The sequence below is a fragment of the Pangasianodon hypophthalmus genome, chromosome 28, assembly GCF_027358585.1.
Source record: "Pangasianodon hypophthalmus isolate fPanHyp1 chromosome 28, fPanHyp1.pri, whole genome shotgun sequence".
NCBI classification, from domain to species: Eukaryota; Metazoa; Chordata; class Actinopteri; order Siluriformes; family Pangasiidae; genus Pangasianodon; species Pangasianodon hypophthalmus.
Window position 1 is genome coordinate 7,239,204 of NC_069737.1, and position 26,162 is coordinate 7,265,365.

Sequence of the window (26,162 nt, forward strand, 5' to 3'; positions counted from 1 at the left end):
AAAAAAAATACATTTATTTTTGCAAATGAGGCTTAATCTAATAAAATGTATGAACATTTGCATACATAAAATCTATTCTGTGTTAGAAATAAAAAACAAAATTTCATTGTGAAGAAGGTATGAAGAGAAAGCAGTTTGTTGAAAATCACTTCTAAATCCAAAAATAAATTATGTTTGGGGAAATTCCTATGCAATATTTTAAACAGGAATAGGAATGAATATGTAAAAACTCATGAGAGCAGGTCATACATCTGGTTTATAAAGAAAAGTAGCATGTAAACACATCTGGAAACAACCTTTTCAGGGATCTGTGACATGGTGGCATTGTATTAAGGGAGTGGAGCGTAAAGATAATTGTGTCAGGTGGGCAGAGTTTATGCCTTACATAGGTAATTGTGCAAAGTGGGTGGAGCTTAAACCTTATATACTGTAGATAATTGTGCCATGTGGGCGGAGCTTATGCCTTATATAGCTATTTGTGCCAGGTGGGCGGAGCTTAAGTTTTATAAGATAATGCAGTGCATGTGAGTGGACAAAAATAGTGAATAAATTTTTCTGTTCAGTTTAAATGGAGACATGTTATAAATGCAATTTATCCAAAAACCAAAATTGTTGTTTCCACCTGTAGTGTCATGCCTTAATATACATGGTTTTAGTTTTGTAAGGAATTGTATAGACTAAAGGAATTTACTTTAGATCTATTTCAACTTTCAGTTAATCAGCTGCAATGATTTATAACTGGACAGCTGGTATAAAGCTTATACAGCTTATAATACACTTATATACATAGCTTACTGGGCTATATATCTGACAAATGTGTTTATTTTATACATTTAATCGTTTTTGTACGAATTCAGTAGTGATAAACAATTAAAAACGACATACCTGTGTAATATGGAGTCCAGTGTGAGTTTTGTAAGCAGCCCGAACAATCTATAAATCTATCAGTTTGAAAACAAACAAATTCCAACGTCCTCAGAACAATGGCCAAAAACTTGCAAGATATATCTAATTAAATCACGCACTATAACACTATAAACTTTATTTCTTGCACAGATTACAAATGTCTGTTTTTTTTTTTTTTAATTATTATGATAGATCAATCACAGCCGTTTGCTCGGCAGGTGGCAGCCGCTCTTGAGGGCAAAAACTTTTTTTAAAAAACTCAGTTTCCCAGCATGCACGAGCGGCAGCGTGAGCTGTGACGTTACCGGATATCCGGTGGCTGGAATCATCGAAGACAACGCGTGTTCACAAACAGCTCGACTGTGAAAATTGTTTGGTCGAATTGGCGCAAACAGAAAAAAAAACACTGAAGAAACGAAATATTAACCATCAGGAATCTGTTGAATAACCGCCGCCATGTTTCTGCAGTTTTACCTCAACGAGAACGGAGAGAGAGTTTACACACTGAAGGTGAGCCATCTTTGATAGGCGTCTTATTCATCTCCCTGCAATTACTAGATGCAAAGCTAGCAAAGTTAATGCTTTGTCGTGTAGTTCCAGTAAGTCTGTGGTATGTATTTGTATTTGGTGAAAGCTAAAAAGTGTTAGATTATAGATGCTACTCTTAGACATAATGCTGTAGCAACCCTCTGCACCCACGTGGAAATTTTGTATTATCTGTTTATTCAACAACTTCTTCTTTTTTTTTTTCTCCAGAAGGTGGATCCACAGGGTCGGCCCACCAGCTCTGCCCACCCAGCTCGCTTCTCTCCTGATGACAAGTTCTCCAGACACCGAGTGACTGTGAAGAAACGCTTCGGATTACTGCTCACCCAGCAGCCACGACCTGTCCTGTGAAACGCTACCAATGGACATTCATTGAGAGAGAGAGTGTGTGTGTGTGTGTGTGTGTGTGTGTGTGGTGCACCTGAAGATGTCACTGATAATCAGTTGTTAATGATGTATCCTGATAGCACCATGAACTGTTTCTTTTAAACTTTCACTCTCCTTTTTTTTTTTTTTTTGTTATTTTTTTGACGAAATGCCTCACCCTGAATAAAAAGATCGATTTGTAGGAGCGTTTGTGTGTGTCCCTATGTAATGTGGTGTTTAAAAGACTCTATTTCCCATGATGCACCGCGGCAGCGTAAGCGAAAGAGGAAGCGGGGAGGGAGGAGGAGGGCGCGCGCGCGCTTGAGTTCACGCTGTCAGACGGCGCTGGTTTGACTTGACACGGGGGAAGAAAAGGGGATGGCTCGAGCGCGAGTTTATTATTATAATTTTTTATAAATTAAGCTTTTCCCACGGACTTCCTTGGACGTCAGGGGTTAAGGTAAATAGATTTTTATTAGTTTTTTGTGTAGATATTAAGGTGTCACGGTGTTTTGCCGGCCGTGCTCGCTAACGTCAGGAACAATCACTGCAAGAGTTTCAGGGAAATTCAGGGGTTTTAATAACTTTAAAATGAAAACGCTGAATGAAGTGAAGGGAGAAAGGAAATACCCCGTCTGTTTATCATGCACAAGCCTGTGTTTAGGGGTTGTTTATGAGCTAGCCTGCGGGCTAAGCTGCGACTCCGCCGCATTATAGTCGGGTTTGTAAGAATTCAGCTGCTAATGATGTCTCGTGCGCCATTTTCCTCATGTTAGTCCTCGTGCGTGTTTTTTTGTTTCCTCTAAATGAATCTGGATCCAGAGACCGGTCTGATCTGGAATGATAATTGGCTTAATGGATGCTAGCTACACGGCTATGCGCCTCTCTCTCTGTCTCTCTCTCTGTCTGTCTGTGTCTCTGAGTTTGAAACGCCGCATCAGCTTTGTTTACTGCTCCTAGTGACGGCTGTAAACACTCAGAGTGACTTAGACTTTACCAGAAACACACATTCTGTCATAGGGTTTGTGAACAGTTTGCGGTTTTTCCCCCCTTCAGGCCTTAATATCACACACATTAACGTTGCTGTAACCTCAGTAGCCTTAGTTTGGTTTGTTTTTATCTTTATTTGGTAACGTGCCACACCAGCAGCTGGTCTGAAAGCAAACTCTGACTCTATGGAGTCGAATAAAATACGAATAATGTACAAATTGGACAGTTTTATTAAAGTAAAAAGGCGGTATTTCTTTATTTAATCCTGCAGCTGTGTTTCTCTCTCTCTGTGTGTGTGCGCTCAGGTTCAGCCGGTTTAAACCGCTTCTGTGTAATAACTCAATTATACAAATCACTTGGAATTGATGTGTCTGAACATTTTTAGCTCCAGTTTTACCTCAGAGACACACATGTAACCAAATAACGTATTATAAAATTGTTTTCTTTTTATTACTTAGAAGGCTGTCTCGGTTTCTGACTCAAAATACACGACCAATTCAATTATTTTGCCTTTGTTAATGCTCCTTAATGCTCTTACTAACGGTATCCCACTGTTCTTGTCTTCTTTTTTTCCCCCTTTTCTTATTTCCTTGTAATTTCTTTTCTGGCCAAACACAACCCCTGTCCCATCAACATACAGATTTTAATTCCACAGGAGCGCTTTAAGTTTACCTCACAAAAAAGCAGGTCTGATTGTTAGCTAGCTAGCATCACTTCATGACAAGAAGAATAACATGCAGGACCAAACATTTCCCAGAACTAGATAAAAAACCAGCACCAGAATGTCTATCCCTTTTCCTGACCTTCCAACAAAAGCCATTTTCAGGACATACTCTGTGTTTTTCCATTAGAAAACCTTATATCACCTCCCAATCCCAGAGAGATACCTTGTGAATGTATGGAGCCCTTTACTGAAGGCATTCCTACCTCTCGAAAACAATCTCGAAAACAAGAATCCATTTTAATATCGGATATACGTTATCTATCTCACGCTGCAGCCTTTAGTGTTGAGACCTTAGTCACTGTACCTCTTTGGAGACTGGTTCACTTGTAACTCCTAATCCTCATATCAGCTGATCCATAGCATACACAGAGTTGATAAGACTATATATACATAGCATTCATCCGTTGTTGACAAATTATATCTGAGAAAAAAAAAACTCTCTGCCCATAGACACCAAACTCAGATTCGATGGAGACGTGTCACACAGTCTCTGTTCTCACTCTCGCTATTAGCTGAGATTTGAAAGGTCATTGATTTCCGTCCAACCTGTCACCCTGGCGGATCCGCAGCAGCCCCGGGAAGCCATGGCGTCCTCAGTGCGCTTCACTGTGACGCCGACCAAAGCCGAGGACGTCCCAGGCTTGTCGGACGCATCGCCTGACACTGGCTCACGCGACAGTGGTCGAGTCCGCTTCAGCTCACGAGAGAGTGTCAACAACAGCGAGGACACGCCGGACCGAAGCCACCATGAACAGGGTAAGAAAGAAAAAATGTCAGGTTCGTAAATGGTTACAAAGGGTGACAAAGGGGAAAAAACAGTGGTTCTCTTATGCCGTGTTAGGCATTTTTACTGACGTGGGGCAGGTCCACATGTCCCCTTATAGGGACCCGTTTCTGCAAATCAGTACAAAATGTTTTTGACTGATCCTGTGACAGAACATTTCTATCCTGATCGGAGTGATCTCTGCAGGATGAAAATGTTCCCATCCACAGGGCACGAAGGCTCACTGAATGGTCTGATGAATATGAAAATTATGTAAATTCACAGTCATCAGATGGGAGATTTTGGGCTGACGTCTCAGAAAGTTCTCCCCATCACCACCATGAAGAAAACACAACTAAGGGAATATCTTGTAGAAGAACGCTGTTCATTCCTCCAGAATAGTTCTGAAGCTGTTATGGTGGCTTGTGGTGGCTCAACACCTTACTTATACACTTTGTGTATTTTGTACTTTAATTTATCAACACCTATAGCCTCCAATTTGTCAGTTTGTGTTCTGATAAACGGTGAAGGAATTGGCTGCGGGACCAGAAGTGCAGTTTGAAATTTGACCGTGACTTAACATTTGTGCAACTGCGGATTTTGTGAAAACGAACACACACTGAAGAGTTAGTCTTCGGTACGCAAGGCAGCCAGAGCAGGTGTGTTTGTAGGTTGGCCAAAGTGTAACTCAGAGTTTCACTCAGGAAATTTAATAGCTCTGGATGTCTGCAAAATGAAACTGTGAACGTTTTTGAAATAAATGTCATTTCGCTTGCACAAAGCCATTGTGACTGGACATTAAAATATTTAATTTATGTTAATCATATTCGTACTATGGTTTCAGTTTAAAGCTCACGCAACCAGGTAGTTTGTTTCCAGGTAATTTGTCTATTTGTTGTTTCAGAATAACACTTTGAATTGATGAATCTGAGAATTCTCTGTTTAATATGAGTTTTCAGAGTTCAAAATTTGACACCTCAAATAGCTACCTCCTGGTTTGTGTTCTATAAGGCAAAAAAAAAGCCGGTTTAGTTCTTTCACATGATTAATATTAGGTTTAATTTGTGTTAATCAGAACTGAATCATACTGTGACTTGTATTTAGTATTTATGTTGATATCTAAACCTAGCTTTTACATAGTAAGTAGCAAATTGGTGACATGTTACAGCTGTAATAAAAGTAGTTTGGCTGCAGTACACAAGAGAACATGAATGTTTACTGTTGCGCAACACATGGCGTAACTGGCTTTTTAAACCCAAATCCCTGCAGCTGTGACAGATTTTTTTTTCTTTTGAAAAGCAGTAGCCATTTCATCGTAGGTGTCGAGCCGAGATGGAACGTGCAGTAATATAAAACAGGAAGCTTTGAAGAAAAAGCTGACACAGAATTCTCAAACATTTACGTCAGAGCATAACTAACACAACACACGGTTGTTCCCATGCAACCCAATATCTCTATTCATTTCCAAATATAGATCATATGTGAACGCAGCAAAGCACTCGTGGGGAAAAAGAGAGATGGGGGGACAGCTGGAAGAGGCGGAATGCTATTTTCAAAGCTTGAATTCTCTTCGTTTTATCTTTATTATTGTTAGTTATAGATATGCGCAATTTAAAATGACTCGCTGCACCGTTTCATCTGTGACTGTTCTCAAAACACAAAACTGAAGGACTTTGTTTTCTAGTGCATACTGTTCTTATTTGGATAAGCACACTCTTGCTCAGATTCCCTCAATAAAATTGGTGTTTACTTAATTGATCAGTAAAACCACTACTATTTGCAAATTGTGGGTCTGACATAGAATAATTAACAATCTCTCACTCTCACTTGCCTTCTTCTTAATGCAAACTGTTTTACAATCGAATTTTTTGGCCTGAATGAATTGTGGCAGAGCACCCAAACCCAAATGAAGCCAAATGTGCCAGGATTTTAATTTTTTTATTTAGTGCCCTAAAACAAACTTTACAGTCAGGATTTCCTTTATTTTACAAACAAATGATTTTTTTATATATATGTATCTGAACATTCCACCCACAGAACCCATTTTTATTTAAATTGTTGGTGGGGTTTGGGTTCCACCCCTGTATTAAATTATAAAACAAACTCATGAACCGCCTGGCTACGCTTCAGAGACCGTTGCGGGTCCTACTTTGAGAACCAAGGCCTTAAAAGACTCTTTGTGTCTGTGTGGAAATTTTTACAGATTCCACTTGGAAGGTGACAAAAGAAGATCAGAACGCTAGAAGTGTTGAGTGCAAATGTTGAAATACAAAAGACTATAAAAGAGACTCAGGCTTAGTACACATTAACAGGGGTAATTTTGGAAAAGGCCGTTTTTATGTTTTGGCCACACATATGCTTTCAGTGCACTTCCAAATGTTGCCTGTCCACAGTCAAGCATGAAAGCAGGAGAATGCTGGGAATGCGCCGTGGGTGGCTCGCCTGTGAGCCTTGTATCATTCATGCCATTTTTGTAACTTCTGCCATCTTGGAATTTTGGTTCACATAACAACCGTACATCAGGGTTGTTTTTTTTTTTTTTGGATAAGTCAAGTATTTTTCCATGCTCCAAAGCGAACATGCAGTGTTCAGGTGTATCCATTATGGAAAGGGGAGTCAAAAAGGTGTGTTTCTCACTGGTCAAAAACACAGTATTAGCGTGAACACAAAAGCAAAACAGATAAGAAACACCGTGTTTTTGAGTGACCTATGTTCTTGTCGGCCTCAGTTGTTTGGAAGCTGATATTTATTTTGTGAGCCTGCCGTATCTGTAATCAGAGAGCATTTTCCTCCACAGCAGACCTTGCCATAGCAGAAATAGAAGTTGGCTCCTTACGGACGCTTGCTGAATAGGGCAATCGCAAAAAAAAAAAAAATTCACTGTTCAAGTATTAATTGGCCAAAAGAAATGACGTAGGGAAAAAAAATAATAAATGTCTAAATAAATTTAAATAATTTATTTAAATGGCATATTTTTAAAAATGATATATTTGTAAAAATCAGTTCATATTTCCATATGAATACACAGTATATTGTTAATTAATTGTTATAGTTGTTGCAGTACTGATATCGAAGAAGCCTCAATATGCAAATACGCTGACTAACAAACCACAAATTATTATTGTATTATATGACTCTAATTTCAGAGAGTCCATATAAACCATGGCCTCAGCGTGAATAGCTTAGAAATCTCTTCAGTAATTAAAAATCTGAATACCTTTTTAAAGGAATAAGGCAGACCTAGTTTTTAGTCACATAGCCACTTAGCCACACGGATTTCCTCAGAAATATTAGCGTCTGCTTGCATGAGTGCACGTGAGTGTATACGCACACACACAGGTACGAGATGCGAGTTGATTATTAGTAGAAAAAAGAAGTTCCACACAGAGGAAACAGATTATGATGTTAGCTATGTGTGTGGACGTGCTTATGGAGTGTCTACAGATTTAGGGTGTGTGTGTGTTGGAAGGGAAGTGAGAGCAGTAATGCTGACAGTGTCACTGAGCCTGGTGAAACTGAAGTGTGACAGTTCAGCTACTGCGGTAACACACTCTCTCTCACACACACACACCCACACACCCAGAAACATACCGTACTGTAGGCCCACAGAGAGATTTTTTTATCTTATTTATTTTACACTACAGATTTACAATCTCTCTCTCTGTCCCCCTCTCTCCCACTTCTGTTTTTTCACTCAGATGGAAATTCTAAGATCTCCAATGTGTACATCAATAACAGTCACACCGTCGACGACGATGATTTCTATGACCGAAACCTGGCGCTCTTCGAGGTATGTGCCACATCACTCTAACTATATTAACCACAATAACACAAGCACTATACTGTAAGCTCCAAAGGTCCCCGTCCACTGGCATGATCTATATTTCTAAGAACAAAATAGCACTTTTCATCAGTAAATTCAAAAATAATTCATTCTAATTTATGCCACAGTGCTGCTGAATTCTCAAATCTGATTGGTCAGAAGGTGTCGATTCATTTTCTATACGGCTCTGACAGTAGTTCCTGCTGCAAGGTTTATATTAATGCGCTCATGAATTTAATGCGCTAATATTATAATTTCTATATTAAGAACTTACTCAGGAGCTTGTGTGGCAGATGCTCCACATGACCGGATTGTGAGTAATTGTTGATATGGTGAAGTTTTCTGAAAGGAGACGTTTATTTAGCATATTTGGAAGGAGTCTCCAGTGTCGGCGATTTGTACGTTTTTCGCCATGGGAAAGTCTTTGTTAATTTTCAAGAGAAAAATCAAGAGAGAACATTAAATATAAATATAAAATAAATTTAAAACATTTAAAATGACGTCTTTCATTAATAAATGAAAAATTGTAATTGTTGACAATTTGCTGTGGTATAAGAGGAATAAAATAGTTTGGGACGTGCTGTTATTGGAAAAGAATCCAATTTGAGGTGATAAAATGAGCTCTGCTTTGTCTCTGGCTGCATCACACCACCTTGTCATTTATTATTTTCCTATAACCACATGCTGTGTCATGATTTATTTCTCCCTTGCTGAAAGCAGTAGGGCTATAGCAAAGAGTGTACTAAGTAGATCAATACTAGCTTTTAGCATCCATGTTTCACTACTTAAATTAATGATATGGCATTGTTATACTTTTTAAAACTGAAAGTCATTAATTAATGTCATGGCTTTATACTATTAAACATTAGGATGTTTAATTTACTGTTGTAGTATTCTTCATGCATTTTAAAGTGGATTAATAGCCCATTGTAATATCATTCAGTGTGATACATAATTATATATATATATATATATATATATATATATATATATATATATATATATATATATATAATTATGTATCACACTGAATGATATTACAATGGGCTATTAATCCACTTTAAAATGCATATATATATATATATATATATATATATATATATATATATATATATATATAAATCTAAGACAATTTTTGCTTCAGTACAAAGATAAGGTGCAAAAATCACATTGTAGAATTTAAACACAACCCCAAAAAAAAAACGTCTTGATGTTGCTGTTATAGATGCAGCTACCACTTTGTTGTATCTTTATCGATTTAGCTGTAAATACAAACCCCTTTTCATATTTGACCCTGTACTTATCTACAGTTTATGAGCTCAAACCAGTTCTTGATTGTGAGCTCAGATTTTTGGACCAACTCCAACTTGCTGGTAAAATCCCTTAATACATTTGACAGAATTTATTAGCGGAGGATGGCTATTGATTTGTGTTTTTATGGAGCAAATGGGTTTTTTTTTGTTGCTACATTTACAGGCTATTAAGTGAGTGCTGTGTTGAGAACGACTGGTTGCCAAAGTGTAGCTGCATTTAGCGAGATGCATTTAGCAACAGATTTTTATCTGTTTATGGCATTTTTAGTTCAAGTAAATGGCAAGGCAGTAAAGTGTTGTGCTTCTCTCTCTCTCTCTCTCTCTCTCTCTGTAGGAAGAGATGGACACTCGACCGAAGGTTTCCTCCCTTCTCTCGCGTCTGGTCAACTACACAAACATCACACAGGGTGCCCGAGAGCATGAGGAGGCCGAAAGCATTGGAGAGAAGCGCAAATCTAGCAAGGTATAACACACGTTTTGTCCACTTGATGCACTTTCTACACTTTACACACGTGACATGATGATGCAGGTCTATGACCCTGAGCCTGCCTACACTTTCTGTCATGCTCAGGTGGTAGCTTAAATATGGTAGCTCATATAATTTAACCCAAACAAGTTAGTCGGCTAATTAAGTGAATTAATATAGTTTGCCCTTCATCTACTTGCTCCTCTAATAGAAGGAATTCCTAGCAGTGTGTCCTGTTTGGAGCTACAGTTTTTGGTGAACAGAGTTATAGCTCACCTGCTTTATGGACGGATGAATTAAACGTTGGTCGCCGTCTCCAGCATCAGCATCCTACTGAGTCACTTGGCAGTGACAAATAATCAGCTTGGTCCATGTACCTGAGCTAGTGATTTCTCCCCCCCTCATCCCTGCTCCCAAGTAACTGATCCAAAATGGCCTGCCATAAATGACTTGTCAGTAGCTCAGGTGCCTGGGACAAGCAGATTTTTTTTTTTTTTTTTTTCTCGTAGTTGTCTGATGGCACAATATAGGGCCAAAAGTATGAGGACACCTGACCATAACTCCCATTCCAAAACCATGGAATCCCCCTTTGCTGCTATAACAGCCTCCACTCTTCTGGGAAAACTTTCCACTAGATTTTTGGAGCTTGGCTGTGCGGTTTTGTGCTCATTCAGCCACAAGCACATTAGTGAGGACAGGCACTGATATCAAGCAAGAAGGCCTGGTGCACCGTCAGTCTTCCAATTCATCCCAAAGGTATTTATTGGTGTATTTATTGGTGAGGGCTCGGGTCACTTGACTTGTTCCACATCAAATTGGCAAACCATGTCTTCATGGATTTCGCTTTGTGCATTGTCGTGATGAATCAGGTTTGGGCTAGTGAAGGGAATGTTGTTGATACAGCTTACAAAGACATTCTAGACAGTTTTGTGCTTCCAACTTTGCGGCAGCAGTTCAGGGAAGGCTCATTTATGGGTGCGATGGTCAGGAGTCCACATACATTTGGTCATAGAGTGTACGTTCAGCAACCAAAAAAAGACAGAAATAAACCCTACTCATTATTGACTTTTGGAAAACAAATGTTTTCATCTGGTACCTTTAAATAAGCTTTTCTTTCCGAATGACTCCCTGCTGCACTACACACATTGGGAGCGACGTGATCTGGTTGATGGTAGAACATTTTTTATTAGGCAGATTAATTAGTGTGAACGGATGACAAAATAAACTTCTCAGATTCAGGAATATGCAGGTATGTGGAAGCACCGATGAAATCACCATAAGTTAGCCTCCTTGCTGGTAAACATAACAGAAGACTTTAAAAAATATCTCTTACAAGTGATGCAAGGACAGAAGACCCCAGCTCATAGCTGAAATGTTGGCTAATGACTTGCTGAGGTTTTGATGAGGGCATAAACACAATGTGCTACATTAGTCTTTATTAATTCACTTAACTAGCCAACTAGCTCACCATACGTTATTACATTACATTAGCTGCCACATTTTCTTGCTCTATAGGCTAGCTTATAAATGTACGATTTGTTCATCCCTGCTTCTTTTCTACCCAATGAAAAACTCTTTAATAAGAATAGATACGTGTACTGAATGCACAGCCGTGATACTTAACTGCAAGTCTCTTATATGTACGACCACACAGTCTCCTCAGATGGGCACGTTCATGGGCGTGTACCTGCCTTGCCTGCAAAATATATTTGGCGTCATCCTCTTCCTCCGGCTCACTTGGGTCGTGGGCACAGCCGGAGTTCTGCAGGCACTGTGTATCGTCTTCATCTGCTGCTGCTGCGTGAGTTAAAGCCACAGTCCAGTACTGTACTTATCTACTAGCTTTAAGGGCAGGGGACATTTAGGTACTTAGATTTGTTGGTGTCCAAAAATAAAGCACAAGTTGCTTATTAACTCCCCTGATCTAATCTCTCTCATGCCTCTCTCTCTTAGACCATGCTGACTGCTATCTCAATGAGTGCTATTGCCACTAATGGAGTGGTACCAGGTACGTAAGTCTCTCCCAATAGTTATAGTTCTCACATAATGTACATATACTTAATGAAACATGTTCATTATTATTGTGGTATTGTAATAACGGACCTGCTTTTGAATAAAAGCCTTGAATGTTAATGTTTTTTTAGAACAATACCAGGTTCCTAGCTGTCCATCAAACAAGGGCGCAGGGCATTTCAGTGTAAATGTTTTTCAATTGCTACATCATTATTTTGACTTAATAAGTCATTGTTTTGGCTTAGTATCTTGTTTTTTCAAATTAGTCATTATTTTGACTTACTTAGTCTTTATTTTGACTTAGTATCTTGTTATTTTTACTTACTACCTTGTAATTTTGACTTAAGTTGTTATTTTGACTTACGAAGTCATTATTTTTCTTACTAAGTGAAAATAACAAGACTTAGTAAATCAAATTGATGACATGGCAATTTAAAACAAAATTCACAGACTTAGGAAGTCAAAATAACAACTTAGTAACTAACGAGATACAAAGTCAAAATATCGATATATTAAGTCGAAATAATGGCTTAGCAAGTCAAAATAACAACTTTGTCAAAATATTGAGATGCTAAATCAAAATGATGACTTGTTCACAGCTTGCGGTATAGTGCTTCCATAGATGACACCTTATTGGCTTATTATAAATAATAATCAAAGCATTCAGGGTTGGACAAATTATAAATTCATTATTTAACTTTCCAGGCAATTGCCCCCCAATGTGCTGCCCAGTCCCATGCCTCCAATCATCTGACAAGAAATGCAAAACTTGACAGATCAAAAAAACATACGAGTATTTTTCGAAGCCCCACCCCGCCCCAATTCATACACTACAATGGGCCAGTAACTACAGGATTGGATTTTAATGTTAAACTATTTTAAGATTTTTTCATGTGAAAAGCCTGGGCAATTCAATCCATCATTAGAGGACCATCAGTGAAAAGAGTCTGGTTTAAGTCATAGTAGCACCAACTGTCTTTTAGTTGCAAACTGTGATCAAAATGGCTGTAGCCCCTGATGAGTGTTGAAATGTCTTAAAAAGGATCTCTTAGAGCAGCAGCAATATCTGCCTAACCTTATAGTATTCTCTTTCTACCTTTTACTCTGGTAGCACATCATAACACTTCTGTAGAATTACAGTAGACAAACTAACGTAGATATACTAATTCTCTCTCTCTGTCTGTCTTTGTCCCTCTGTCTGTTTTTCTCTGTGTCTCTCTCTTCCTTTAGCCGGGGGTTCATATTTTATGATCTCACGTTCGTTGGGCCCAGAGTTTGGGGGTGCGGTTGGTTTGTGTTTTTACCTCGGCACCACCTTCGCTGGGTCCATGTACATCCTCGGAGCCATCGAGATCTTGCTGGTGCGGGTGTCTTCCTCACACTGCTCATTTCAGAAGAACATTCTGAAGACTCATGATTAATGCTTAATGTAGTATTTTCAAATGATTACAATGTGCCAATAATCAGTTTACAGCACAGTATTGTTCCAAATGTAGTCACTAGCTCTGTTTTACTATTGCCGGTGTCTGAAAGTGGTCAGATTTGAAGGCACTGACTGAATAAATAGTGCTATGAAAAAGTTTTCAACAGTCATTCTGTAGGACTTTTCCTCAGTCCTGAGGAATGAATGAATTTTGTTTAGTGTAGAATATCAGGAAAGTGTTCTAAACCATAATCAAAGAGTCATCAGTTACTGTGATATGAAACTAATATTGGCACATGTCTAGTAATTAATATATTCATCATTTAATCGTATAGTGGAATTTTACTTTCTGCTATTATCTATTACAATTTGTAATTGTAAAAGCGTGAACATGTTGATGTTGTATTATGTTGTAACCTGTTGTAATATGTTTATGTATTTTTTTCTCTCTCTCTTCCTCTCTCACAGATGTATATAGCTCCATCAGCTGCCATATTTTATTCCCATCAGCCTGAGGGTGAAGCGGCAGCTATGTTGAACAACATGCGCGTCTACGGCTCCATTTTCTTGCTGCTGATGTCACTTCTGGTCTTCGTGGGAGTCAAATACGTAAACAAGTTGGCGTCGCTATTCCTGGCCTGCGTCATCATTTCCATCCTCTCCATCTATACTGGCGCTCTGGTCTCTGCCTTCAGTCCGCCTTCCTTCCCGTGAGTGCCAGCTGACAGGCATACGATGATAATTGGTAAAGTGATGTATTGTGATATTGAAGCATAACACTGATATCATGAGCAGTTCAAAATACAGTCACTAAACTTATATACCATTCGGGTCTGACACCATTACAACTTAAGAAATGTGGGTAATAAATCTATCAGTGATGAAGTAAAACTTACCAGACTTACCTTCAGTCTTCTGTGTATTCTGACATCACTGGGAGCTTCAGTATAACAAAACACTATGGAATAGTAAATGGTTGTTTTCTTTCCCAAAATACATGTTCAGTATGGGTTTGTTCACTTGATTTCCATAACAAGGTCGTAAGCAAATAAACTCAGAGCAAGTGGCAAGTATAAAGATGTTTATCGTAAATACTGTCTCATGGCTAACTGCTTTGATTAACAGTTATTTGTGTCCATAGAAGTCATTTCTGTGTTTAAGTTGCTCTATCTATTTATCATGTCTCTCCTCAGAGTGTGTATGCTAGGCAACCGGAGCATCTCTCAACATGAGCTTCATGACGACCTGTGTGCGAAAACGATCCTGAGCGAATCCAAAATCAATGTCAACATTAGTGAAAGCTTCAACGGTACAGAAGCCCCTCCTATTACTCCGTTAATAGTGGAAACGACAACAGATCTTTGGTCGCGTTTTTGTAATTCATCGAAGCTGAACGCAGTGTGTGATGAGTATTTCACTCACAACAATGTCACGAAGATTGCGGGAATACCGGGACTCGCTAGTGGAGTAATTGCAGGTATTACACACTTACATGTAACATGTTAGACTGTTTATGCTCACATTATATCACAGCTCTGTTAAATTACTAAGATATGATTGATCAGAAAGTGTGGATTAATGTTCTATGACAGCATCACTGATAGTAGTTTTAACGGGAGATTTATATTAATGCGCTTGTAGTAATATATTATTGTTTCTAAAATAACAGCTAATTCTCAGAAACTTGTCTAGTGGACACACCACATAATCTAAGTCTTTCTGTTTCTCAGTAACATGTTACGTTGTGTTCTTTTTTTTTTTTTTTTTTTTGTTTTGGTCTTAATAATAGAGACTGAAAAGAGAGGCTGATAAGAAAGCAGCTGTTTAGCTGCTTTCAAGTAAGTGATAATGGGAACTAGCTTATTTCACGGACGTTCCAAAAAATTAAATGCGACTGTAGAGTAAACTGATAAAAAGTACTTGTTCTTTAATAAATATCCATTATTAGCATTGACAAATTGCTGTGGTATAAGAGGAATAAAACACCTCAGGACGTGCTGTTATAGGAAAATAATCAACTTTGGAGTACTGCTTTACATTCCACAACCCCATTGTTAAATATTTGTTAATTAATTAAAAGTGTTTTATTCTTTATATATTTAATGGCAAAGAAAAAAAAAATCAACATTTACATTTTTAAGATTCCGTGTTCTACTTGTAGTCGCCTAAAAGAAGCAAAACTCTCTGAAATGACGTTCAGAGCAAAGAGCTCTGAATAAATTCATGTAATTTGTGACATACTTTAATTTCACAATTTCGCATTCAAGTATGTAACCATTTCCAGCAGCCATCTTCCATGCATTCACTTTGTTTAAATTTTATTTGTCTAGAGCTTTTAAGGATAGACGTTGTCATAAAGCCGTTTTAAAAAAATCTGGGTGTAAATTTTGATCCCTGATGAGCAAGCCAAAGGTGACCCTTCCTTGAGATGACATGACTAAGAAAACTCAGGGAAGTCCTTCCTCCTCTAGATGACACCGGATAGTGGGAATATGAATTATACTCCATGTAGTCAGCACAGATATTAAACAGGAAGCCATTTTGTATTCAGCGGAGTTGCACAATCATTCAGTATGTATGAACAGTGTTAACTGTCTTCTCTTTTTCTAGAGAACATTTGGAGTTCATACCTCAGTAAAGGAGATCTTCTGGAGCGAGGTTCAAACCCCACCCCCAGCTCGGCCCCCACATACTCCAGCCACCACCTTCCATACGTCTTTGTCGACATCACCACATCCTTTACACTGTTGGTGGGAATCTTCTTCCCGTCTGTGACAGGTGCACAGCTCTCTCGTCCTTTTTTTAAAAGACCATGTTTGATCATTTCTTGAAAGGTATACATTTTCTGCTTCGCTCTCTCTCTCTCTCTTTACAGGTATCATGGCAGGTTCAAATCGCTCAGGGGATCTGAAGGACGCCCAGCGCTCTATTCCCATTGGAACTATTCTAGCCATCCTCACCACTTCTCTCGTCTGTATCCTTAAACACGCGCTCAGTCACACACATGCATTCTGGTTCAAGTCAATAGTTTGAGGCTGAGTTGTTTTTGCATTATTGAAACATTTTCCTGAGTAACAGCGGCAGATCTGAGCAGCGTGGTGCTGTTTGGGGCCTGTGTGGAAGGAGTTCTTCTCCGAGACAAGTCAGCTTTCTTTCTTTCTTTCTTTGTCCATTCATCCATACATTAACCCACGCACCCATTCACAACTTTTATTTTCTTTCTTTCTCTCTTTCTCACTGTTTTTGTCCCCTGGCTCTTATTATTTAGATCCTTTCTTTCTTTCTTTGTTTCTTTCTCACAACTTTTTGTCTTCTTGTTCTTATTATTAGGGCCTTCCTTCATTTCATCCATCCATCCCACAACACGTTATTCGTCTGGTTCTTATAATTTAGGTGCTTTAACTTTTTTTTATCCATCTGTCCCTCTACTTATCCACCCATCTATCCATCCATACATCCTTCCATCATTCCACCTGCATACATTTTTTAGTTTCTTCATTCAGATGTAGTTCTTTTTAGTTCTTTTCCATCCATCCATCTTTCGTTCTTCCTTCCATTTGTTTCATTTTTTTTCTCTTTTTCCTTCCTCACCTCTCTCTATCCACAGCTATCATTTTTTTTTCTTCGTGTTGTTTTTCCTGCAGGTTTGGAGACTCCGTGAAAGGGAACTTGGTTGTAGGCACACTCGCATGGCCCTCCCCCTGGGTCATCGTGATTGGATCTTTTTTCTCGACGTGCGGCGCAGGCCTTCAGTCACTGACCGGTGCCCCGAGATTGCTGCAGGCCATCGCTAAAGATAACATCATCCCCTTCCTCAGAGTAAGTCCTGTGTGTGAATCTGTCAGTGTGACAGACTTGGCCAAAATGATCTCATTACAGCATGATTTATTTAGCTTATTTAGTTTTTTTTATTATTATTTAATACTAATTATTATTAATATTTTTAAAATCACACACTCAGGTGTGTATTAACATTAGAATTTGTGAACTGGAGTGATCCATCTTCAAAACTTTTTTAAGAGTTTAGAAGACTGGATGATTAACTCTATTATGGTCTATTCGTTCTCTCTGTTGTTCATAGTGTTAATGAATCTCTCTGTGCAGGTGTTTGGTCACGGTAAAGCTAATGGAGAGCCTACATGGGCTCTGCTGCTGACTGCCTTCATCGCTGAACTGGGCATCCTCATCGCTTCTCTGGATTTGGTCGCACCAATTCTTTCCATGTACGTATGAATACGTGTGTATACACACAGAACACACTGAAATTATTTGTAAAGGCGAGACAGTATGCTATAGTTTATTGTTCATCCTTCATGATTACACTACATCACTGCTGAATCCTCAGATCTGATTGGTCAGAAGGTGATTAATTTTCAGTAGCAGCAGCTCTGACAGTAGTTCTAGCTGTAATTCAAATCACATGTTTATATTAACACATTTGTTCCAATACGTTATCGTTTCTATAGTAACGGCTGCTTCACAGGGACGTGAATGATGGAAAACCCTGTTGTTATTTAACATGGAGCAAATTATAAACATTGCTCTGGTGAGATTTTCTCTAAGAAGACGTTTAACATTTATGAAAGAAGACTTCAGTCAGTATCAGTGCTTTAAGGTAAAGCTGTTAAGTTTTGTGTTGTCTTCAGGACAGAGGACTTTGTCCTTTCTCAGTCTAGCCGCATTTGTTTGCAGCATGCCCTGTCATGTTTTATTCCTTACTCATCACAATATTGGCCTTTGTAATACTGATATTGCAAAAACCTGCAATGTGTTTTTCAACAGTTTTATGGTGAACATTTGAACTCATAATCGACTTTTCTCTCTGCAGGTTTTTCCTGATGTGTTATCTGTTTGTGAATCTGGCATGTGCTCTTCAGACTTTGCTAAGGACCCCCAACTGGAGACCTCGTTTCTCCTATTATCACTGGTACACACACTTGCATCTAAACGCACACACAGACACACTCTCTCTCTCTCTCTCTCTCCCCATGGTGCCTGTTTAATATTTGCTGTTTGAGCTATATGACCTTTCTTAAAGGTCTCTCTCTCTCTCTCTCTCTCTCTCTCTCCCCCTCCTCTCTCAGGACGCTCTCGTTTTTAGGGATGGTCATTTGCCTGGCGCTAATGTTCATTTCATCATGGTACTACGCAATCGTCGCCATGGTGATCGCCGGAATGATTTATAAGTACATCGAGTATCACGGGTACGTTGCCATGAGAACCAGAATCCTGGCTTGTGTTCATGCATTTGGCAAGTGCTAGAAAAAACACAGAAACAAAAAAAAAAACAAAACAAAGATAGTCATTTAATCTGCTCACAGGAATACTATTTATAATTGGCTTAGATGGAAAATTTGGTGTACGAAATCGTGCATCATCACCACTTGTTCAAAGCCAAAGACATCCATACCAAATATGTCAAAATGGCACATCCTTTTATGCCAGTTATATTATATTGTATATTAGCACAGTAATGTTAATACTGTGCCAGTTAGTGTGTGGTTTGGCACGTAGTCATCATGGATCACTCTGTACCACATAATACTTTGTGCTAATTAGCATGTCTTTGAAGTGCCATTAATTTTTATCTATTCTACACTTCATATTTGTTGCTGTTTTGACTGTGAAACCTTTTCATGACCTCTTTATTGTTTTCCTGTACCAGCTTGCATTTTAATTTTCTTTTGAGTTTTGGAAATTCACTGATGTGTATGTGTGTGTGTGTGTGTGTGTGTGTGTGTGTGTGTGTGTGTGCAGGGCAGAGAAAGAGTGGGGAGATGGAATTAGAGGTCTTTCTCTGAGTGCAGCCCGCTTCGCCCTGCTCAGGCTGGAGGAGGGGCCACCACACACCAAGAACTGGAGGTATATACACCCATACACACAGCTCTTTATAAGAAAAATCTTCTTTCGAGTACAAACACATGCTTTTTCTTGCTGTGTGTGTGTGTTTGTGTTTAGGCCTCAGCTGCTGGTCTTGCTAAAGCTAGATGAAGACGCTCATGTTAAGTCTCCACGCCTTCTGACGTTTGCCTCACAGCTGAAGGCCGGGAAAGGTTTAACCATCGTGGGCACTGTCATTACCGGAAACTTCCTCTACGCTTATGGAGAGTCGCTTGCCGCCGAACAGGTATTCATCTGTGCATCTGTCTATTCGAGCAATTATATAACTATCCAATCAAGCATCAAGTGCAAGCACATGTTCATGGACACATTTATACGCCTATCGACATTCAGCTTTACTCCATACTTTAATTCAAGCAATATACTTGATATATACTCATCAAGCAATCATCAACTCAACAATATACTCATCAAGCAATCGCTTATCCATCCATCTATATATCAGGTTACCCATGAATGTGTAGTAAATGTAGCAAAAGTTATGTACATGTAGCAAAGTTTTTAGTTGGGGCTGTGGAAAAAAACAGTGAGGCAGGTGGTAAGGAGATGCAGGCAGAAAGTAAGGAAAGCAGGTTAAATGGACTTTGTTATTCTGAAGATATTCTACAGTCAGCCTACACTGACTACACTGACTACACTAGCTTTTTATTTTGCTTTAATGGAATTTTAGCACTTTGATATCACGTGGTATGAAGTGTAGAGGTGTGCCTCTCCTGTCCTCTCCGTAAGAAATTCCCCTTGCAATCGTTGTTGTCCTTTAACGCTAAATAAAATTTCAATAAAATCCTCTATCTTTGTTCAGTTGGGTGTACCTCCTTAAATGGTGCAGTATAATATACAAATCAATTCTTTTGCACTGATTTATTTTTGTTGTAATTATAATTTGTAGACTGTGTAGAGCACTGTGCAGTTTGACATATTCTTTGCTGTTGTTTAGCAGCATTTAATAACACTGATAAAACAGCAGTGTCCTAAAATCAGTTAATCAAGATAACTAGTCGACTAGTAGAAATGATCATGAAACCCCTAATAACCCCTAAAGCCCCGAAACTGTTATTGTAGGAAAAAAAGTGGCTCTGTTAAATATTAACCTGTGTAGCGTGAATACTTTTGCGCACACACACACACACACACACACCCACCCACCCTTCCCCTCGCATCTGCAAACAAGCAGCTTATTTTTGGTTTGGTTTGTAGCTTTGATTTAGTGTTGGAAGATATGGGTTCACGTGTTTACATTCAAAATATTAGTTAGGAAAATATCTGTTACACTTGTAATACAGAACACATTGACCGCTTTCAGGCAGTTTGAATTAGTTACACAACAAGGCACAGTTTATAACCGTATATTGCTTTTCTTTCAGCTGAAAAGTTTCAATCCATACCTCCCTTTTCTCACTGTTTTCTCCCTTCTTTTCTCTCTCTCTCAGACACTGAAGCACCTGATGGAGAAAGAGCGGGTGAAGGGCTTTGTGCAGTGCATCGTGGCCCAAAAGCCACGCGAAGGCATTAGTCACATGATCCAGTCGAGCGGCCTTGGCGGCATGCGGCCAAACACGGTGGTAATGGGTTGGCCACACGCCTGGAGACAGAGCGAAGACCCGCAAAGCTGGAAGACCTTCATCAGTGAGTGAAGAAGAGAGAGCTTGTGTGGATGGCGGTTATAGACCAGTTAATTTCTAGCTTAATCCATCATATAAATAAAAATGCTTTGTCATTGAAAATTTTGATTGTAGCTCCTTTTGAAAATTAACCACTGACTGTTGGGATCCGACGAAGATGCTGGAGGTTGTCGCTGTCTGCAGGCCTGAATTCAAAATGAGTCCAACTAAGAGAAAGTTCTGGAACTAGTCCAATTAAAGATTTAATGCAACCGCGTCTTAAACGGACCAAGTAGAAGCAGTGGGTCTGTGCTTAACCATTTAAGATTTAAACGAAATAGGGCTAGCCAAGTTGAAACAAACGCTGGATTCAGTCATTTTGCCTCGATGATAGGCATATTTATTCTGTGGGTAGCACTCGTGCAGTGTTTGTTGACTGCCTGCAAAATTGCATTTTATTGTCAGAACGATTTTAATTAGTCACTACTTATATGAACACAGGCAAGAAATTTACTATATTAGGTAACTATAATAGATATTAGATATAATAGCTCATTAACCAGTGGCCTCAAGCAAGCTAGTTTGTACCAGGCTTCTGGTTATAAATCAGCCAGCACTGATAAATATTCTGAAACAACACTGCCCCCTAAGTGAAGGCGGTATATTATTTCTGCATGCTAGTTTGTTTTTACTGTATGTAATACACACACTCTGCTTTACAGACACCGTGCGCTTGACGACAGCAGCCCACCTCGCTCTACTGGTGCCCAAGAACATCTCTCTCTTTCCCACGAACAGCGAGCCGTGTACAGACGGTTACATCGATGTGTGGTGGATCGTGCACGATGGAGGCATGCTCATGCTCCTGCCCTTCCTACTGCGGCAACACAAGGTGACAGAGGAGGAGTGTAGTTTAATAAACACCATTCAGTTTAATTTAGCTCAGTTTGTTTAAGTCCGTTAATAGTTTGTGTGTGTGTGTGTGTGTGTGTTAGGTTTGGCGTAAATGCGGGATGCGCATCTTCACTGTGGCTCAGATGGAGGATAACTCCATTCAGATGAAAAAGGACCTGGCCACCTTCCTCTACCACCTGCGCATAGAGGCCGAAGTCGAGGTCGTAGAGATGGTATGAAGGGATATGTAGTATAGTATAATAATATATAATTCATTTCTATAAATATATTATATATAGTATGCATAACAATATAGTATATAGGATTGTATAATAATGCTTATAGCTGAGTCTATATTTTTTAATATTGTAGTATATTTAGTATATGTAATATTTGCTTTATTTTTAATTTGATTGTTATATATACTATATATACTATTTATTTTTTTTTTTAGATTTTATGATTTTTCTTGTTTTTTTCATATTGTATTATTTCATTATGTTTTTATATATCAGTTTTTTTACATTTATGTCATTTTCTTTACTCTGTTTTTTCTTGTTTTTATCCTGTTTTAAGATGAATTTCATCTTGTTTTCTTTTATTGTCATTTGCTGTATATTATTTACCTTGTACATATGAAATAATTGTATTTAAATTTATATTTACTTAGATTTTGATTTTTTTCATTGTAGTAATCTAGCAAACTCTTTTTCTGTTTCTGTCTCTCTTTCTCAGCATGACAGCGATATCAGTGCGTATACGTATGAGAGAACTCTGATGATGGAACAGCGATCGCAAATGCTCCGCCAGATGCGCCTCTCCAAATCGGACCGAGACAGAGAGGTGAGAGTGTTAGAGTGTGTGTGTGTGGGTGTGGGTGTGTGTGTGTGTGTGTGTGTGTGCGTTATTATACTGAATCTTGCATTACCAAACTTTTTTAGATGTTGCTGTTTAATAAGAGCTGCCATTAGGTGTGTATGGTACAGTCTTTGAGTTTTTAAATTTAGCTGTTGTTACTTTGTTATATTTTTCATGAAGGTAAAGTGTGTATGCAGGAATGTTTTTTTTTTGAGCAAGGGTTTGTGTTTTAGGTATTATTTTATGGAGATGAGACTATCAGCTGCAGCCCCATACATAGTGCAGAGAGAAGCAATAAAAAAGAAGACAGAGGGATTGAAAGTGAGGGCGAGACAGAGAAAAAGAGAGTGAGTGGAATACTGACAGGTATAAAAAGAAGAGAAAGGTCTCATGAACGGATTGCTGGGGATGGAGTGTGTGTGTGTGCGTTTGTGAAATTGTGAAATCAAGATTAGATTTTCTGCATGTGTGTGTGTGTGTAGGCACAGCTGGTAAAGGACAGGAACTCGATGCTGCGTTTAACGAGCATCGGCTCCGATGATGACGACGACACCGATGGAGCTGGTGGGACAGAAAAAGTGGGCGGAGTCTCAGAGCACAGGCGTGTCCACATGACCTGGACTAAAGACAAAGCGCTGGAACTGCGTGCACAAGCGCACATTCCCTCCGGCTGCAGCACACCCGAGGGCTTCAGAGACATGCTCAGTATCCGGCCGTGAGTTTTACACACACTTACACCCATCCATCTATCCATTTACCCTCTATCCATTTAGTCACTCATACACTCATCATCCATCCATTTTGTCCTACATACATATACTCAACTATACATCTACCCAATCATTCATCCATCCATCTTATTTAAACATCCAAACATCTATATGCCAATCTGTTCATCTATCCAGCTACACATCATCATATATCTATTCATTTGCCATCCATCCATTTATACTAAATCTGGCTGCCTCTGCCAAGAAGTTACAACTGGGTGGTCATGGTTGGATCTTCTAAACATGCATCCAAAACCACACGGAAACGGTGCAGTGAGCACAGAATCAAGCTGCTGACATGGCCATCCCAGTCATCTGACCTAAATCTTATTGAAAATCTGTGGGGAGGCGTGAACGAGAGAGTACACGAGAGAGGACGTTTTCAGTTTCCTTGTTTTGAAGCATTACAGGAGAAGACTGTGTTATGTTGGCAAAGGGAGGGCATACAGAATGCAGGAGTAACTGTAATGACAGCAATGACGTGTTTTTTGTTTGCTTTTTTTGTATAATATCACTCCTGCAGGGATCATTCCAACGTGCGGCGCATGCACACAGCAGTCAAACTCAATGAAGTCATCGTAAATAAATCCCATGATGCCCGGCTGGTCCTACTCAACATGCCAGGACCGCCCAAGAACCCAGAGGGAGACGAAAACTGTATCCTTTCTCTCTCATCTGTGTTAAAAAGTTGTACATACACATAGTGTATTCAGCTTATAAAAAGTGTTCATATGACAGACAGCTGTAGAGCAGTGCACAGATGAACGGTTGGACAATACATGCTTTTCTGTGTCTGAAAGATTTTCATTTTACAGTATATGTATAAATAGAGAAGTATTATGTCATTACATGCTTAATTCTCTGTTGTCACATCAGATAATCGTCTAAAGTGCAAAATTGCAATTCAAGAAAGAAAATTCTGACTTGAATTGTTCATTTCTTACATATTTATAAGACAAATAAATTTATTTTCATAATTACATTAAAAAAATAGAAAACAAGAAATAATAAATATAACAAATAAAAAAAGCAACACTGTATTGTAAGTTTTTAATTTTTTTTTTAGAATTATTTGTTTTATTTATCGTGACCTTCTGAATGCTCGATTCTGATTGGTCGGAAGATACGCCCCATTGTGTTTTATTTCTTGCTTAATTAATTATTTGTTATGATGATTATCCCTGACTGAAAAATGCAGATATGGAATTTTTGGAGGTTCTGACTGAAGGCCTGGAGCGCGTCCTGTTGGTCAGGGGTGGAGGAAGTGAGGTCATCACCATTTATTCTTGATTGCCTGTAACAGTCACTCAGCTGATGATTAACTGAACTGTTGAGCAGAACGCAATGTGGATGATACGTCGCTGGCTGTGTCTCGAACATGCTCCGCCTACTCCATCAAGCCCCACCCACCGTCCACATCGGCCTGTGTTTGCCAGCACCAACTCTTCAGCACTTGTCACCATTTCCATGTGAACGACATGATGGTTATGAATGTGCGTAGAAGCGCTATGTGTAGGACCAACTGATGAGAAACACACACACACACACACATAGATACACATTACACAGTGGGACAGTGAGTGTGTTCCATGGATTGACTCAGGGGTTGTTCTGGTTGATGGACCTTGAATGTGTGTGTGTGTGTGTGTGTGGTATTGTTAGGACAGTTTCTATGTTCCAGATTGAATGATTATTGTTAAAGGCTGTTTCAGCTATGTGTTTGTGTTTGTATTTGATGACTGATGAGCGTGGAAGGACTGAAAATTCAGAATTAAGGGTGAAGAATTTTTTAGCAATATGACGCAGGCATTGTTGCACATTTTGTCAGTGTTTCAGCATGCTATTTTAACGTCGTTTATTAACGTGCTTGCATGTTAGTGTGTATGAGCGAGCGCGAGAGATCCATTACCATGTCCATGTCCCTCTCCTGGAGTATGTGCTTAATTTGTCTTGTATTTTTTATTTCCTTTGAGCAACCACAATGTGCTTTCAGCCTTTCCACTGAAATTCCTGCACTCTTAGAATGATAGTATTTGTGGTTCTTGCTCTGTTTTTATGTGTGCAGATCACCTGCCCTTTGCAGCGCTTTCGAAGTATGTTTTAAGACTAAAAAAATTGTTCTTCGCAGATTGCTTGTATCTTTTTTTTTTAATGTGCAGAGATGGCCATGTTTTCTCTGTGCTCCATACGTCTTTGGTTGTACTTTCAAAGCAAAGACCAATTTTTATGTTATTTCTTTGTTGTTGTTTTTTTTTACGTTAATATTTCGAAATAAGAGGGTGCAAGTCGATAAGTGGGAAATAAACTGATTTTGGAAGGAAATTGATGATCCATCTGGTGTGTTTAATTCACTTATCATTACACATCCACTTCATATTCATACTCCTATTGATCAGTGATAAATAATACACTTTTTATTCAGCATCTTTCATACTTTTAAAATGCATTATAATGTGAAGAAAAACAAAAATGTAGTCAAAAGTGAAACTGCATAACGTAAATAATATTGATCAAATAAATAATAGCAGAAAGAAGAAAATATTTAAATATATGTATATGTATATAAAAAATATATGTGTAAACATAAGAATGAAAGTACATTTTTTAAATCATGCCAGAAAGCTAGTCAAAGTAAGGTAAAATAATACAAGCTAATTAAATCTTTTTAACTGAAATCAATTTTTTTTTTTTTAAATCAGTGATATTTGGGGCCTGACTATAAAAAATAAGTCCATTTTAATATAAACAAATCCAAAATGTAGCTTTTTTTAAATATATTTTTTAAAATATTAAATATTATTAAAA

The 26,162-nt window shown here is 38.6% G+C and overlaps 2 protein-coding genes across 3 annotated transcripts; both read left to right on the forward strand.

Annotated features, from left to right (window-relative positions):
• The first annotated feature begins 1,173 nt into the window (after window positions 1-1,173).
• Window positions 1,174-2,023, forward strand: nop10 (NOP10 ribonucleoprotein homolog (yeast)). Its single transcript, XM_034301355.2, has 2 exons — window positions 1,174-1,416; window positions 1,663-2,023. The coding sequence occupies exons 1-2, from the start codon at window positions 1,363-1,365 to the stop codon at window positions 1,801-1,803; spliced, it is 195 nt and encodes a 64-aa protein (XP_034157246.1). The 5' UTR covers window positions 1,174-1,362; the 3' UTR covers window positions 1,804-2,023.
• A 104-nt stretch (window positions 2,024-2,127) lies between these two features.
• LOC113544316 (solute carrier family 12 member 6) lies at window positions 2,128-25,683 on the forward strand. Of its 2 annotated transcripts, XM_026943059.3 has the most exons (26): window positions 2,128-2,278; window positions 3,449-4,288; window positions 7,994-8,085; window positions 9,766-9,894; window positions 11,552-11,698; window positions 11,851-11,905; window positions 13,141-13,271; window positions 13,802-14,043; window positions 14,527-14,810; window positions 15,944-16,111; window positions 16,209-16,307; window positions 16,418-16,475; window positions 16,978-17,152; window positions 17,438-17,556; window positions 18,162-18,260; window positions 18,418-18,537; window positions 19,091-19,195; window positions 19,292-19,460; window positions 20,665-20,860; window positions 21,558-21,727; window positions 21,831-21,962; window positions 22,465-22,572; window positions 22,821-22,934; window positions 23,070-23,302; window positions 23,881-24,014; window positions 24,556-25,683. In XM_026943059.3, exons 2-26 carry the CDS (start codon window positions 4,117-4,119, stop codon window positions 24,645-24,647), a joined length of 3,543 nt encoding a protein of 1,180 aa, XP_026798860.3. In that variant the 5' UTR covers window positions 2,128-2,278; window positions 3,449-4,116; the 3' UTR covers window positions 24,648-25,683. The 2 variants fall into 2 exon arrangements, with proteins under 2 accessions (XP_026798860.3, XP_026798861.3); XM_026943060.3 differs by lacking the exon at window positions 22,821-22,934 and having other exon boundaries at window positions 2,129-2,278.
• Window positions 25,684-26,162: the final 479 nt, after the last annotated feature.

Coding starts and splice junctions, on each gene's coding strand:
- nop10 (XM_034301355.2), top strand. CDS start 1,363: ATGTTTCTGCAGTTTTACCTCAACGAGAACGGAGAGAGAGTTTACACA. Junction 1,417..1,662: donor AGAGAGTTTACACACTGAAG/GTGAGCCATCTT, acceptor TTTTTTCTCCAG/AAGGTGGATCCACAGGGTCG.
- LOC113544316 (XM_026943059.3), top strand. CDS start 4,117: ATGGCGTCCTCAGTGCGCTTCACTGTGACGCCGACCAAAGCCGAGGAC. Junction 17,153..17,437: donor ACATCATCCCCTTCCTCAGA/GTAAGTCCTGTG, acceptor CTCTCTGTGCAG/GTGTTTGGTCACGGTAAAGC. Junction 17,557..18,161: donor GTCGCACCAATTCTTTCCAT/GTACGTATGAAT, acceptor TTCTCTCTGCAG/GTTTTTCCTGATGTGTTATC.